The 14,919-nt window shown below is 37.6% G+C and overlaps 1 protein-coding gene across 2 annotated transcripts; it reads left to right on the top strand.

The window, feature by feature from the left end:
• Positions 1-671: 671 nt before the first annotated feature.
• Positions 672-14,591, top strand: helz2c (helicase with zinc finger 2c). Of its 2 annotated transcripts, none has more exons than XM_056736578.1 (14): positions 672-988; positions 1,555-1,625; positions 3,803-6,832; positions 6,909-6,997; positions 7,153-7,275; positions 7,424-7,591; positions 7,746-7,890; positions 8,045-8,143; positions 8,368-8,557; positions 8,774-8,908; positions 9,059-9,271; positions 12,188-12,344; positions 12,977-13,147; positions 13,235-14,591. In XM_056736578.1, the coding sequence occupies exons 3-14, from the start codon at positions 3,840-3,842 to the stop codon at positions 13,378-13,380; spliced, it is 4,629 nt and encodes a 1,542-aa protein (XP_056592556.1). In that variant the 5' UTR covers positions 672-988; positions 1,555-1,625; positions 3,803-3,839; the 3' UTR covers positions 13,381-14,591. The 2 variants fall into 2 exon arrangements, with proteins under 2 accessions (XP_056592556.1, XP_056592636.1); XM_056736658.1 differs by having other exon boundaries at positions 672-972.
• The last annotated feature ends 328 nt before the right edge of the window (positions 14,592-14,919 follow it).

The following is a 14,919-nucleotide window of genomic DNA, read 5'->3' on the forward strand; positions in this document are numbered from 1 at the left end:
GATGTAAAAGAACATCGGTTCTATGCTATTTTTAACATAGATCAAAGAACATAGATCTACTCATCATACTTCTGAGAATGAGGGCGAGGTGCAGGAATGTATTGAACATTTCATCTGAAATGCCATTTTCAGTTCACAGGAAATAGAAACAGAGAAAAAGTCACGATTTATGTGGAAAGGGATTTTTCATTTAATGTGGCTGAGGCACATGCATCAAAGAGATCACATTTTAATATTGTTATAATTTATATGATCTTGTATTTATTCAGAACCAAAGCTCATTGACCCTTTCCTGTCACTCTTCATTCAGTGGAACACTTAAGATCGTTTTCAAATTTCACAATTTAATTGTCATCCATTCATGACATACTATGCAATTTTTCCATTGGGGAATTCACAAGTGAGGAAGTTAAGAGTCATTAAGACGGAAGTCCTTCAACAGAACATACCTGAAGAACAGCACATGATGATGTCACTACGATTTTGTCCTCACACGTCATTTTGTGAGATCAATGTTATCTTCTACACTAGCAAATCCAGTAGCGTTCAGGTTAAAATCAGATCTTTCGACAAGGGCGGCGTTTCTGTTCTTCTAAACATATAATTATGCTGATAAAATGAGGGTGAGGCAAATGAGTCAACAAAGAAAACTCGTACTACAGGTTATACTGTTGGCCGGAGGAAACGTCAATTATTTTTCTGGGGATTTGTAACCGGGGTTAATCATGTCAGTGGTTTAAACAAACGTCAGATCACAGATGTGCCTGCATCATTAAGAGACCTCGTGGATTGAAGGAGGAGTAACACATCACGTCTGTAGTAATGCTGTCACCGCTGCCTTAAATCTGCCACCTCGTCTTCTCTTCTGATATTATGAAGATAGAATCCGGTTAAAGAGAATCCTTTTTAAAACTGGAAATAATCTAATGCGTGAAGATTGTGAGGATTGACAGCTCAATTAAAGTTGAGAAGGTACTGCAGCACAGAGGTGAGTGTGTGGTTATGAGAAAGCTTGATTTTGGCCCCTTGTTCAGAGGCTTCTGGATCCCTCGGCTTAGTGAGATCTGTCTCTTTTAAAATCTGTCAGATTAATAATTTCAAAGTCGTAGTTCAATATGCTGTCATCATTTATTCACCGTTTCAAACCTTTATGACTTTCTTTCTTCCGCAGAACAAAAATGAAGATATTTTGAAGAATGTTGGTAACCGTACAACACTGCCACGCATTCATTTCTTTTGTGTGGACTCAGAACCAATGGAAGTGCTTAACAACATTCTTCAAAATATCTTATTTTGTGTTCTGCTGAATAAAGAAACTCATACCGGTTTAAAATGACAAGAGGTTAAGTATATGGTGACAGAATATTTTTTAGGGGTGAACTATCATATTAAGAGTAAATGTGGAGGTAAAGAGATTGATTTCTTTCGAGACAAACTAGTGTTGTTTTTCAAAACCAATCGATCACACCTAAGTTGTGTCCTAGCAACCAGATGCTACTTGTCATTCACAGAGTTTTGCATGTTCTCCACCCCTTTTGCGTTTGTTTTTTTCAGAAATATACAGCGGGTCACAGGGGGCAGCCTGGAGGGCAGGAGAGGAAAACAATGAGAAACAAACCAAACAGGTAAGTCACAAAACTACAACTAAGACTAGAATTTAGATAAGACAAGGGATGGGTCAAAGCGCTACACGAACGACAACGATCAGGCGAAAGACGGTGAAAACACAAGGAATAAATAGGTGTGAGAATCTGGATTTCGTCCTGTCCTCCACAAATACTGCATTTGTGTTTATTCCAATATTCATCATATGTATTTATTCCTATATTTTATTATTCACTTCTATTCATAATGTTTGCTCTTTACTTTCGTGTTGTTTAACCTCGTTGAAAGTTGTATTATGTCTTATGCTGAACTAAAAAGGGGCAGAAATAGATCTCGGGTGCAGACAGTGACACAATAACAAGCAAATTCACTGAAAGAGGAGAGGGCGGGGAGATGACGACGACACATTGAAAACTGTCAAAACATATGGAATGTGACTGAAGACAACAAAACCTTCCAAACTGAACATACAAAAAACTAATTAAATATATGTACTGTATATATATAGAGAGAGAGAGTAGCAAAAATAAGTAGCTACATTTGTCGCTCCAAAGTCCCAAAAAGGTGCAATAAACCTTTGGATGGATATCAGCCTCTGGTTCATTTTTCTGACATAAAGTGGTTGAATTATCAGAGGTCCCTAAACTTTTATGTGAAACCTAAAACATGACGAACACTTCCTGAACTTTACCCAAGATGCAACATTAGATTATATAGCCAAACCTTGTTTTCTGTGAATGACTAAATGTCATAATATTAAAATAGTTTTTAACAAATTAGTATGAATTTTTTATGTCAATATAAAAAAAGTATTTAACAGAGTTATAAAAATCACAATTGTTGAAGAAATAGTTCACTCCAACACAAAAGTTCTGTCCAAATGTACTCACTCTCATTGCTGTTTCAAACAACATGATACAGATATTGTATGAGTCGACTCTTTTACATGATAGAGACAGCTCCGGCAGGCAAAGGGTCTGAAATATGATACCATGGCTGCTCTCTTTTATTCTTTTGGACAGGTATGTACATGTTTCGAGAAGAATTTAATGGATTTAGTTTGTTAATCGTTGTGTTTGGAGAAGGCCCTGAGAATTTCATAGAGGGTGGGATTATATTTCAGTGTTACCATGCTAAAATTAGCACCTTTCCATATCACCTTTAACAAATCGAACATTTGCAGATGCATTTTATAGAGAATGGAGAGCGATGAAGACCTACAGCGCAGACCCCATGAACACCAGTTTATAACACTAGTCAGATACTGTCCTCTTATTGTTTGTGCAATAATTCATACTTTACTGTTGTATATCTTCCTACTGTAGCCTATACATGTGATCTAGCCAGAAGATAAATATAAATAAATAATAAATCAGATTATTAGAATTTAATCTGATATCTTTAGTACATTTTCATAACTTGTCTAAATTTGAACTATGGTGAGCATTTAAATGAACTGTAATTAATAAATAAATTAAATAAATCCAAGAAAATTTAGCTATAAAATATAGAATTATAATATGAGATTATGGTTAGGATTTTTGGTCATTCACCCCTATGCAAGGGACAGTGAGCGTGACAAAAAATTTCGTCCAGCACTGCCGGAATTTTGTTACCACGTGCACAGAGTACTCGCAGGAATTAGTATAACCACCAGGTTGCAACCGTGTCCTGGGAGTGTCGATTCAAGGTAGTAGAAGAACACCTGACCCCTGTAGGCCCATAGAGTTATTGCAATATGTCACAGTACACATGCGTCAAAAACCCATATGTAGGTGATGATTCGAAGGAAGTATGATTTGCATGGCTTTCCGTTCGGCTGTATAAAGTAAGAAAAAAGAGGTATACCACAAGCTTAATACAACAATTTCTTCCAACTACATAGTTATTAGTTGGAACAAAAAATCTCAAAAATAATTTAAATGTATAATTGTTTTCTCCCACTTTTTTCGATTGCTGTATATGCCTTTGCAATCATCAACACGGGTCCTGTTTACATCCTTAAAACGGACATACCAAGAGATACTTGATGTAATTTTATAGTCAGAGAAGGAGATTATGTCGTCTGGGAAGGCCTGAGGGTGAATTAACTTGAAAATAAGTGAAATTCCATATTTGTGTTGCATTGCCCTTTTTGAACCATTCTAGTCTGACAAGAAAAATGCTTGTTCATAAGTGCCTCAATCTGTGTTTGCAGAAGATACAAGCAAGAATACTGAGACTTGATATCAGACATGTATTTGTTGAGGCCAGATATGAAGCCTGAACATGCGTTTTACCAGGAATACAGCAAGGAAGAATTGGAAGAATTGATAGCCACCAATCCATATGACTACAAACACTGTAATCTAGAAATGAAAAGACATGATCTGGCATATGCAAGGCCAATTCATGAGCCGGACGTCTGTATTACAATCAGTGGAAGAGACAATGTGGGCAGATCTTTTCCTGGTGATGAAGTCTGTGTGGAGATTGAGAGACAAGAACAGTCTCCATGGGAAGGTGAAGAGCTAAAGGGAAAAGTCACTGGATTGATGAACAGAGATGTAAAGAACCTGACCTTTATCTGTAGGATGATGGAAAACCAGTCTAAAATTGTCACGCCTGTTCACAATAACATGACCAGAATACTGACAATTCAAAAAATGTCTGGACACATTGAAATACGAGAACAGAAGGATGGAAGGTGGGGGACGAAGGAATTCATAAAGGATTCTGGGGATCAATTGTTATTTGTCAAGGTCATCAAATGGGAAAACAAAAAGATTTTTCCACTCGGGGTGGTTACAGCAGTAATTGAAGATGCTGTTCAGCTTCTCAAGTTTAAGCTTGATTATAAAGATCCGCCATCATTCAAACCACAAGAACCTGAAAATGCTATAAAAAGGAAAGATTTGTGTGACGCCATAACTTTCACAGTTGACCCTAGTACAGCTCAAGACCTGGATGATGCCATTAGTGTTACTAAAATCAATGATGACACCTACCAGATAGGTATTCATATCACAGATGTGGCGAGTTGCATTAAAAAAGATAGTGAGCCAGATGAATTTGCTAGAGAACTTGGCAAAACCATTTACACTCAAGAGAAGGAAGAGGTAACCTTCATGTTTTCAAGAGAACTGAGCGAAGAGCATTTAAGTTTGAGAACAGGAGAAAAACGTAAAGCCATATCTTTACTGATAGATATTGACAAGGAAACGAGCAAAATTGTCTCCTGGGTCTATGCTTTAACCTACATTATGTCTAACAAACGTCTTTCATATGAAGAAGCGAACAAAATAATTCTGGAATATTGCTTCGATAACACGGAGCCTCTGCAATTCTCCGGAGTCGAGGACTGTGTAGCTGTTGCCTGCCATTTCTCTGAAGTGCACAGAAAGTTTAGGTTGGAAGGGGGGTGGCCCTTAGAGAAGCAACCAGGGCAGAGTCGCTCTCACGCCATGGTGGAGGAGCTCATGAACCTCTACAATAACGCTGTAGCTGAAGAACTTCTCTCTAATGACATCACAAGGGATCTCACACCACTGAGGTGCCACAGACAGCCAGATCCTGAACAACTGGAACAGTTTCAGGAGAAATACTGTGACCTAATTCCCATGTCACTTTACTTTTCAAGTATGTGTGAAGCAACTGAGAGTGTCGAACAGTGTCAAGAGGAGGTTTGGTCAACAATAGAAAACAACAATATAAAGAATATCCACAACAATGACAAGGGGCAAGACATATTGTTGAACATTTTCACCTCTATCTTTGAGAAAATGGAAGCTTTTGCACAGAACCAAGACTACTACAGACTGGTGCAATTATTAACTTCAGACGAAATACATCCTACCCTTCGGCCCATGGTACAGGAGTTTCATGAAATTCAAAGAAAAGCTTTCATTCTCCGGTCCTGCTCATCAACGGATTCCAGATTGGGTCATTACGACTTGCGGCTGAACGCATACACCTGGGCATCATCTCCTATGAGGCGTTATCTAGACCTGATCCTGCAGAGGCTTTTGCACACCATTCTCTCTAAGAATGAATTAAGACAACCAGATTACACAAAAGTTGAAATCGACGAGTTCTGTCAGTCTGGAACGGAAGTAGAAGAGAAGCATGATGCTCAAGTTTTGATGCTGAGGGAGATTCAGCTTCTGTCTTTTAAAACCGTTGTCAGGCTAGCAGTGGTGGACCAGCTAATTCAGGATAGGCACAATTTCACAATATCATTTCCACTACATCCGATGTCAGAGGCTATCCAAATCATGTACAGACACCTTAAAGTTGTGTCTCAGCCTAAATACAACGAAGAAAATAAATCCACTTCTCTTGTTTGGAAGAGGCGAATATATTCATTCAAGTCTTCCCAGATTTCATTTATATCAAAGCCTATCAAAAATGTGATCCCGGTATCAGGTAACATGTGGCAGAAGTTGTTATCTGTCACGAAAGAAGAGGACTGGGCCAAGATAGGGCAATGCCTGCGTGACATGAAAGCAGAGGTAGAAAAAGAAACCTCAAGCCCTGTGAAGGATGAGACTTCCCCAAAAGAGAAGCACCTTAAGGTACTAACCATGGAACTGAAGCTAGGAATGGATGTTCAAGTGCAAATTGGGACCGAACTCAAGGATGGTTTTAAAGCACCTGTAGTACAACTGCTCAACATTAATGAAAACTTTGAGATCTGTTTGGAGCACTCAAGAAACCCTACTGAATGCTTCTCCAGAGTAGTATGCATGGCATCACAACCCAAGTATAGAAGCTATAAGGAGTACCAGAACATCTGGAGTCGACTATGTCAGATAGACACAGCTTACAATGCTCTTGAAGAAAACAACAGTGTCATAATAGAGGATGTGCCTATTAAATGGTTCGGGGACAAAAAGGGTAATTTTCGTATAACGAAGACTCAAAGAAAATTATGGTCTCTAGAGTTTGACCTTAGGAACTGCTTTCTATGCATTCGGCTAAGGCATCAGAAAGAAGGGAACTGTAAGAAAGGAGTGAAACCATCAAATTGTTTGGAAGATTTGGATCTGCAGGGTCCACTACCTTTAACCTGGGTTGTACATGGAGTAGCCACTAAATCAACGGAGCCGAAGGACAAAAACAAAGAGCAAGCATCAGGTCAAATTAGTTTTGAGATCATACAAAGCTCTATGCCCGCCATCCCACCTAAGGTTCTTGATAGTAAAACAAGATTCACCATTGAGGTCATTCCCAAAAAAATCCCATACCTGTAAGTAGCGAACCTTAATAATACATATCAGATTTGTTCCTAGTCTCGTACTTTGTAATGAACACAATTTTTGCAGACTTAGGGAACAAGCTGTTGCAAAGTTACAAGAGGCTAACAAACTGGTGAAAAGTGTTGCCACTGGACAAAATGAAGGTGTGATTTGGGGTAAGTAAACCAACATGAAATAACTCAATTCTAGCAGGAACTATATATTTAAGGCAATCTTTCATCTTTAGAGTTCTAAGGGATTTATTTAAAAATTATGAAAATTCCTTTTATCAAATCGCATCATTTTGATTTACTATTATTTGATGATGCAGATCCAAAAATCAGATTGTACACCATGGACAAGAGCCTGAAACTACCCCCCTTGAATAAAAGTCAACAAAGAGCAGTTGATGATGCTCTAAGGAAACCTTTCACAGTGATCCAAGGCCCACCAGGTACATTTTCAAAACAACTAGAGGTCATTGGTTCAGTGCTTCTCAGAATTTCAGTTTTCGGGATCCAACTCAAATTATTTTATTTGGGCTAATACCCGAGTTGAACTAGTGAATAGTGGGCTTATATTCCGTTTAATTTGTCAAACAGGAACAGGGAAAACGGTTGTTGGTATTCACATTGTTTACCAGTTTTTCAACAAAAACAAAGAGTTTGTGCCCACTTCCTCCGATTCGTCGTGTGCAGCTCAGAAACGGCAAAAAAAGCCTGCTATACTGTACTGCGGACCATCCAACAAGTCTGTTGACATTGTTGCAGGTGAATTTTCATTTGGTGACCTTCATTGATAAAGTAAACATTGTCACGCTTCCTTTAAGCTAGACTTTTTTCGGGGTGTGGATGTGTCGGTTTATTGAGAGTATATAGCAGGCAAAAATGTTTTTTTTTACCAGATACATGTTTTGTGTTCCAGAGCAGTTGTTGAAGCTAAAAGGAGTCCTCAAGCCTCTGAGAATCCACTGCGATCAGATGGAAATGCGTGAGTTTCCATATCCAGGCAGCAACCTAAAGCTTTGTCACAAATCCCTTCGTGAAGAAAAACCAAAAGAGGAGCTCAGGTAAGATCTTTGAGGAGCAAACTAAGGTGTCAAATGATGATCAATCTGCTTAAGAAATTAAATACAAAAAAACACACTTGATCAGATATATATTACAAAGATTACAAATATATCTATTGCACTTCAAATTTTCTTATTTGTCTCATTATCTCAGAGATATTATGCTGATGCATCTTGTCCGTAAGCCTGAAAACCCTTTTTCTGAAAAAATTAAAGACTTTGAAAAAAACATGACAGAGGATCAAATAGACAGGTAAGTAACACCAAATATGTATAAAAATGTGTATATAATGTATAATGGCAGAATTTATTTTATGTAACAATTAAAAAATTATGTATTATTTAAGGATATTTTATTTTCCATGATTCGAATTGCAAAATAGATCTGGTATTTGAACTAAACTGTATTTGGTAGTAGAAAGACTTCTACAGCTAATGACTTCTACAGCAATGAACATGTATAACATTTTTTTACAGCTACAGGAAACTCTTGAAAAAAGCTCAACAGCACGAGATTCAGAAGCACGACGTCATTCTGTGCACCTGCTCATCAGCACTGAATCCCAATCTAAAGGTGATGGACTTCCGGCAGATTCTCATCGATGAATGTGCCATGGCAACGGAGCCGGAGGCTTTCATTCCTTTAGTTGCCCATAATCCACAGCAGGTGAGTGATGTCATGATATATCTTTCATGACTGTCTAAGGCACAGAAATCTTTTGACAGAATCCATGGTTGGGTCAAGTACTTTCTTGGACAATCTAAACCAGCAGTTGTGTATGTCCATGTTTAACCCAGCCATGGTTTGGCACAAACCAATAATTTTAGAGTCTATAGCTAAACATTTACTGAAAAGGCTTTTCTCACGGTTTGTCTATTTTAGATTGTCTTGATGGGTGATCACAAGCAGACACGACCGATAGTGCAGTGTGCCATTGTTAAAAAGATGGGGATGCAGCAATCTCTGTTTGAACGTTACATGAAATTGGCTATAATGTTGGACACACAGTACAGAATGGTAAGCACTGAAACAATTGTCTCTGTGTTATTAACAAAACTGATCAACACAACAGAACTTTATCATGACTAGACTGTAGTTTGGACAAAGTACTTTACATGCAATGTTAACCATAATTTGTCTCTTTTCTTCTCCAATCGTGTATGTAAGCATGAAGAAATTTGCCGGTTTCCGTCGGAGGAGTTTTACGAAGACAAGCTAAAAACAGCAGCTAAACGTGGACCCTGTTACCTGCTTAATAAGGACAAACTTCCTACGGCCATCCTGTTTGGCCACGTCGACGGGAAAGAAGAAAGTTTGGTGGTGTCCACAGAACAGGGGAATGAGAACTCAATGAAAAACGCTGAGGAGGCAAAGCAGGCTGTAAGTCACGGTGGAAGTCACAATCATTCAGGTTAGGGCTGGGCGATTAATCGTAAAGTAACCGAAACCGACATTCAGGACCTCTAATCAACGTTATTTCCCCCTTGTCGGATATTTCAATTACTTTCCGTTTAAAATCCATGTCGACGGGTGCCACTTCCTCGCTTTTTTCTTATCAGAGCAAAAGAGACTTCAAATACAGCATTATTTCTGGGCGTACACATGTGTAAGATAGAATTAGAAACTGTAAGTACTACTTTTAAGTGTGTACACTCACAATAAACAATACATTTTTTTGAGATTTTTAAAAATAAATCAAATCAACAGTGCACGTTATCAGCCATTTGTCTCCAATCCCATGTTTCTGAAACCATCACTAAACTGAAAAAAAACTCTGCAGATACTTTTCACACAAACATAAAACATATCTCTAAAGAAAGCTTAAAATGTCTACTTTTAAATGGTCAAATTCAGATGAAATATTCCGTGTTTATTTAATATTCATGGAAGAGGGGTACAGGTACTCCTCCCGTTTTAGCGTTTCTTATGACTGCAGGACTCGTCTCCAGGGTCTAAGCAAAATTTTTTATAAAAACAAAATAATGGTTCAGCAATCATAATGGAGAGAAAAATTTAAATTAATTGTACAGCCCTTATTCATGTCATGAGATGAATAAATATAAATTCTGTCATCATTGAGTGTTACGGAGTCTTACTACGATTATGCTTTATAAGCTGAAAACAAGTAAGGTCATGTAAACGTTCTTTTATCGGCGAAAGCTCATTAAGGGCGGAGGCAAAATCTGCCTCCGCCTTTTTTGCCCATTACTCTGATTATGTTATGCATGTAAACGTCTTTAATGGTTGTCACTGGTTTTGTTTAGTTGCGTATGTCTGACAGCGTAACGGTTAAAGACCCAAACGGATGTATCAGTAAAATAACGCATGAAAGTCCGCTCTCGAATCAAACTATTGTTGCATTTGTAGTGTTGTGCTGATAGACGATGACATCTTCCATCACCCATTGCCATAATGATGTTGGGCCGGAAAATCATGATTACCCAGCATTCACGCTTTTCCGCGGTCGAGTATGATTTGGAAGCTCCGCAACGTGTTTAGAAGTACGAAGGGAAAGCAAACAGTGAATCATGGTAATGTGCTCACGTTGTGTGTTTAAACTTGTCAAAGATGACCTGAACAGTGCATGTCCACGATGGCAGCGGGAAACACTAGTGTCAGTGATGCGTAACCCACGCAGTTGACTAATAACACACCACACATGAAATAACAACTGGACAAAACCCTAATTTGCAGGTTGTACATTCACGAGTACTTGTCAAAGTAGTCATGCTGTCTTGAAAACTGGTCACAAATTACGATTAAGTTGTAGTCTGGAGCATTGATTTAATTATTTTTAATGGCCGATTGCCATCTAACAGTGTTGCCAGATTGGGTGGACAATTTCCAGCCCAAAGGCTCAATAAAACCCACTCCAACTTAAACCAGTCCAAATTTTAACTGCCAAAATTATGTGATAGAAATGTTTTTCAATGTCAATCAACGATGATGACCATTTTATCTCCTTAAAACGAACTATGACAAGATGAAAAAATAATTAAAACATGACAAACAGGTCAAACTGATCAAACATAGCATTAAAGAGAGTTAGAAAATATGACTAATATGTCCAGAAACCACTTCAAAGTGACAATCAAGAAATTAACCAATGACTTTAACCCTCAAAAAACACAAATTGTCCAAAAATGCCGAATTCGGAATGCTGAGTGGGCATTTTCCCCTTGTTCATGCACACCATTCACACACCTTCATTATAACCAGTGGGAATGCTTTAGAATAACATACAAATAAGTGGGATGAAGCAAGGCATCTCAACCAACCAAAAACAGTAAGAATAACAGGGTGCAATAATAATACAATGCAGGGATTACTGTGGTTGTTTTGTCTCTAAACATTTTATGACATTTTTGTGAGTTCTAGAAATAATACACTAACGTTAGTCTCAGCCTCAGACGTCACGTCCAGGGACCGTCTGCAATTTCTGATGCATAAGGCACACCTTTCTGGAAACACTTTAACAAGTTCGAAGTCGTCATCTGATTGGTTGAATAACATGTGTGTCGCGTTCTTTAACGGTTCGCCTTGAAACAGCAGGAAGCCGTCTGATCTAAGAAGTAAGCTGTCGTGTTTACTGCTTGTCACTCCTGGGCCTTGTTGCTGAAACCACCCTCGCCTAGCTCAACGTCATCAAGTTAGCTCAGTCTATAAGACCTCATGCGGCGCCGCAAGTTTAATTTTTGTTTCACATTTTATGTTTATTGTACTGATCTTAATGCAAACAAATAGGTATTTCTATCATATTCACTTAATCCGTGATGAAGAAATGAATATCCTGTGGTCTGCTGTAGGTTTAGCTCCCTACAGGAAGCATGAAGTGTCCGACCTGACGGCTCTCTTTTTACTCCTCACCTGCCTGCTACCGGCTGATCTCGCTAGTATTGGTCAACTGGAACAAGCCTAACGCTACATGCTACTGGTATTTTAACATGGGGTGTCTGTGGAATTGCCAGCCTCTAGCAGGCAGTCAATGAATTGCGGTTTAAGTCCCCACATGGTTTCATGTGAGAGACAGAAAGGTTGCAGCTCGGGCTTACATGAAAAAATGCATGCAATACAATAAAAAAAAATACACAGAATTACACACACGCCAGTCACACTATTTTTGCACTTTATTTTTCTGACTTAATATCATATCATGTTATAGCGACAAATTCTGTGATAAGAAGAATGATTTTAGTAGTGATTGAAGGCAGCATAAAATCTTTCTGAAGTATACGATCATGAAGTTTATTCTCAGTTAGTCCGACATACATCCTTTCATTAGATTTTTTTTTACAGGTCAATGTGGCAGATCTTTTGATCAAACGTTCAGGTGTCAGCCCTGATCAAATTGCGATTCTGACTCCATATAATGCACAGGTGTCTAATATCCGAAAACACCTGAAGGAAAGTGGCATTCAAAATGTCAATGTTTGCACAATTATGAAAAGTCAAGGTGAGTTATTCCGATTCCTTGATTCTAGATTTTCATAAAACGCATCGCAAGGTCGACACACACTGTGTTCTAACTTATTTATATATATTTAATTGTCATAACTTCACTTAATTTTCAATGTACTTAATTTTGAAATGTATAAGTCAATAAAACGGATTACTGGCAAAAAAGCACCTATGACGATGTAAAATTTGATTGTAATTTTTTTAATGTAGTTTTGATATGTATTTTTAGGTTTTTTAATGATCTATTGACAGAAAAGTAATATAATATACCTAACTATGTGTTCAGAATTGTAAAAAGACATAACATAATGAAGCGTTATGTTTTTATTACCTTAGAATGTATTATTTTGTCCACATACAGAGCAGGTACCGTGCATGTATTTCGCCATGTCGTGACAGCCGTCGTAGTGCTTCAAAAGAAGGAGGGAATGAACCGTTAGTTGCAATCCGCAACCTTGCCGCTAGATTTAATTTAATTTTACAGAATCATTTTATGTTATTTAGAGAAATGTATCATTGAGTTAGCAATATGCTTTGTACACAGATGTACTTGTATGGCACATAGAATCAGCCTTTATAGGTAGCTGTATATGTAGGGGCAGAGAGTGTTAACTGTTGTGTGTACAGGGAGCGAGTGGCCGTATGTGATCCTTTCTACTGTCCGTTCCTGCTCCATGACTGACACAGACATTAACAAATTCAGTAAAGCCTGGCTGGGCAAAAGACTTGGATTTATCACTGATGAAAATCTGGTTAATGTGGCGATAACTCGTGCACAGGATGGACTTTGCATTCTGGGTAAAGAGTTAAACATACTCAAGCATGTACACATATTTTTACTATACATTTGTTTTCACATTTTTTGCTGCTTGTTTTTTTTGTCAGGTAACAGTGACCTCTTAAGATGCAGTGATCTTTGGGAAAAGATCCTGGATCATTATGGTAAAAAGAAATGTGTGGTAAATCCAGCTAGTAACATTCAGGTTCAACGCAAGAAAACAGACAACGGTGTCAAATCTGGTACAATTTGAAACTTGTGACCAAGAACTGTCCAAGCTCTGTTCTACATGAAAGACTTCATTACTTCATATCTTCCCTTGGGTCATTTCTACAATTCCCAAATTTTTAGAACTTTCAGGGTCGTGAAAACTCTTTTTTTATCTTTATTTTGTTTATCTTGTTGAAGATATGTTATGAGATTTACTAAATTACTATTTACTTCTGATCAAACACATATATATATATATATATATATTGGCAGACGCTTTGATCCAAAGTGACTTACATTGCATTATACTATACATTTGTTTTTGTGTGAATTTTTTTTATATTTTTAAACTTAAACTTAAAACTATTCTATTGCTTATGCTTATGATTTTGTCCTTTTTAATATGAATATTTCCTAAAACTACATTATTTTGATATCCAGAAAACTGAAAGACATCTAAAAATGAGACAAACCAAACAAAGTCTGTCCTATTAAATGTGACTCTGTCTATGAAAACCTAGCTGAAGTCAGTGTTTTACATACAAAATCATCCAACGGCCTTCCAGCCGGCGTCATGTCTTATTTTGACTTCTTCTATTATTCGTGTTTTTTTATCATGCTTTGTATAGTTAGTATTATTGTTTTGGTTTGTCTGTCTTGTCTTGTTTGTTCCTTGATGATCAACAGGATTCTGCTCCTTAAGAGGGGGCTTCTGTCATGAATCTGTCCCATCTTGTCATGTTTCTCTTGATCTAGTGGCAGGATCATGACAGAACCTCATGTTTTGTGTGGAAAGAGGCATTTTTGTCCCAGTTGGCGATCCACATGCTCTCTCCAGGTCTTGTCTCTGTTCCCGCACTTTAGTCTCATTATTGGTTGTCAAGCAGTTCATGCCCTACACCTGTTACCTCTTGATTTGTCCCATTACTAAAGCCCCTGTGCCTTGTGCTGGTTCATTTGTGGGTGAGTTCCTGTTGATTCTAGTTAAGTTATTTGTAGTTATGTCATGTCATGTTTAACCTTTTAGTCCTGTTTAAGTGATCTTAGTCCTGTCCTGTTAGTATAGTCCCCTGTTTTGTTGTCACCCCATCGTGTTTTTTTTCTGTCTTTCTGTTATTATTTATTAAAGTCTTGTTAACCCACTAACCGCTGTTTGCACCTGGGTTCTCTGTCCGTGTCTCACCCCCCTACGTTCATGAAATAGTTACCATGAAACTAATTATAATACAAATATTTAAGAGGTAAAGTTTCATTATGTTGTTATTTTATGTTTTTTGTCCATTTTATTTACCAGAAGTGAGTCATACTGTGAAAGTATATTTATGGTCATAAAAAAGGTATTTTAAAGTATTTTAACATACATTAATTGTTGAACGAATAACTTATAAGTCATGATATATTGCTGGAATACATAACAAGACGTTTGCTCAGATTTTTGCCCAGATTTTCAGTCTGGAGTTGTTGCAGAAAGGCTGCGCCAGTCTGCAGATTTTATCATGTGTTGTTTTTATATGTAATTTTTCAAAACGTCTACAATGATGTCTAATTTTTTCATCTGTTCCAATTTTAAAGGTCTTGTAGT

The sequence above is a fragment of the Triplophysa dalaica genome, chromosome 1 (assembly GCF_015846415.1).
Source record: "Triplophysa dalaica isolate WHDGS20190420 chromosome 1, ASM1584641v1, whole genome shotgun sequence".
Taxonomy (NCBI): domain Eukaryota; kingdom Metazoa; phylum Chordata; class Actinopteri; order Cypriniformes; family Nemacheilidae; genus Triplophysa; species Triplophysa dalaica.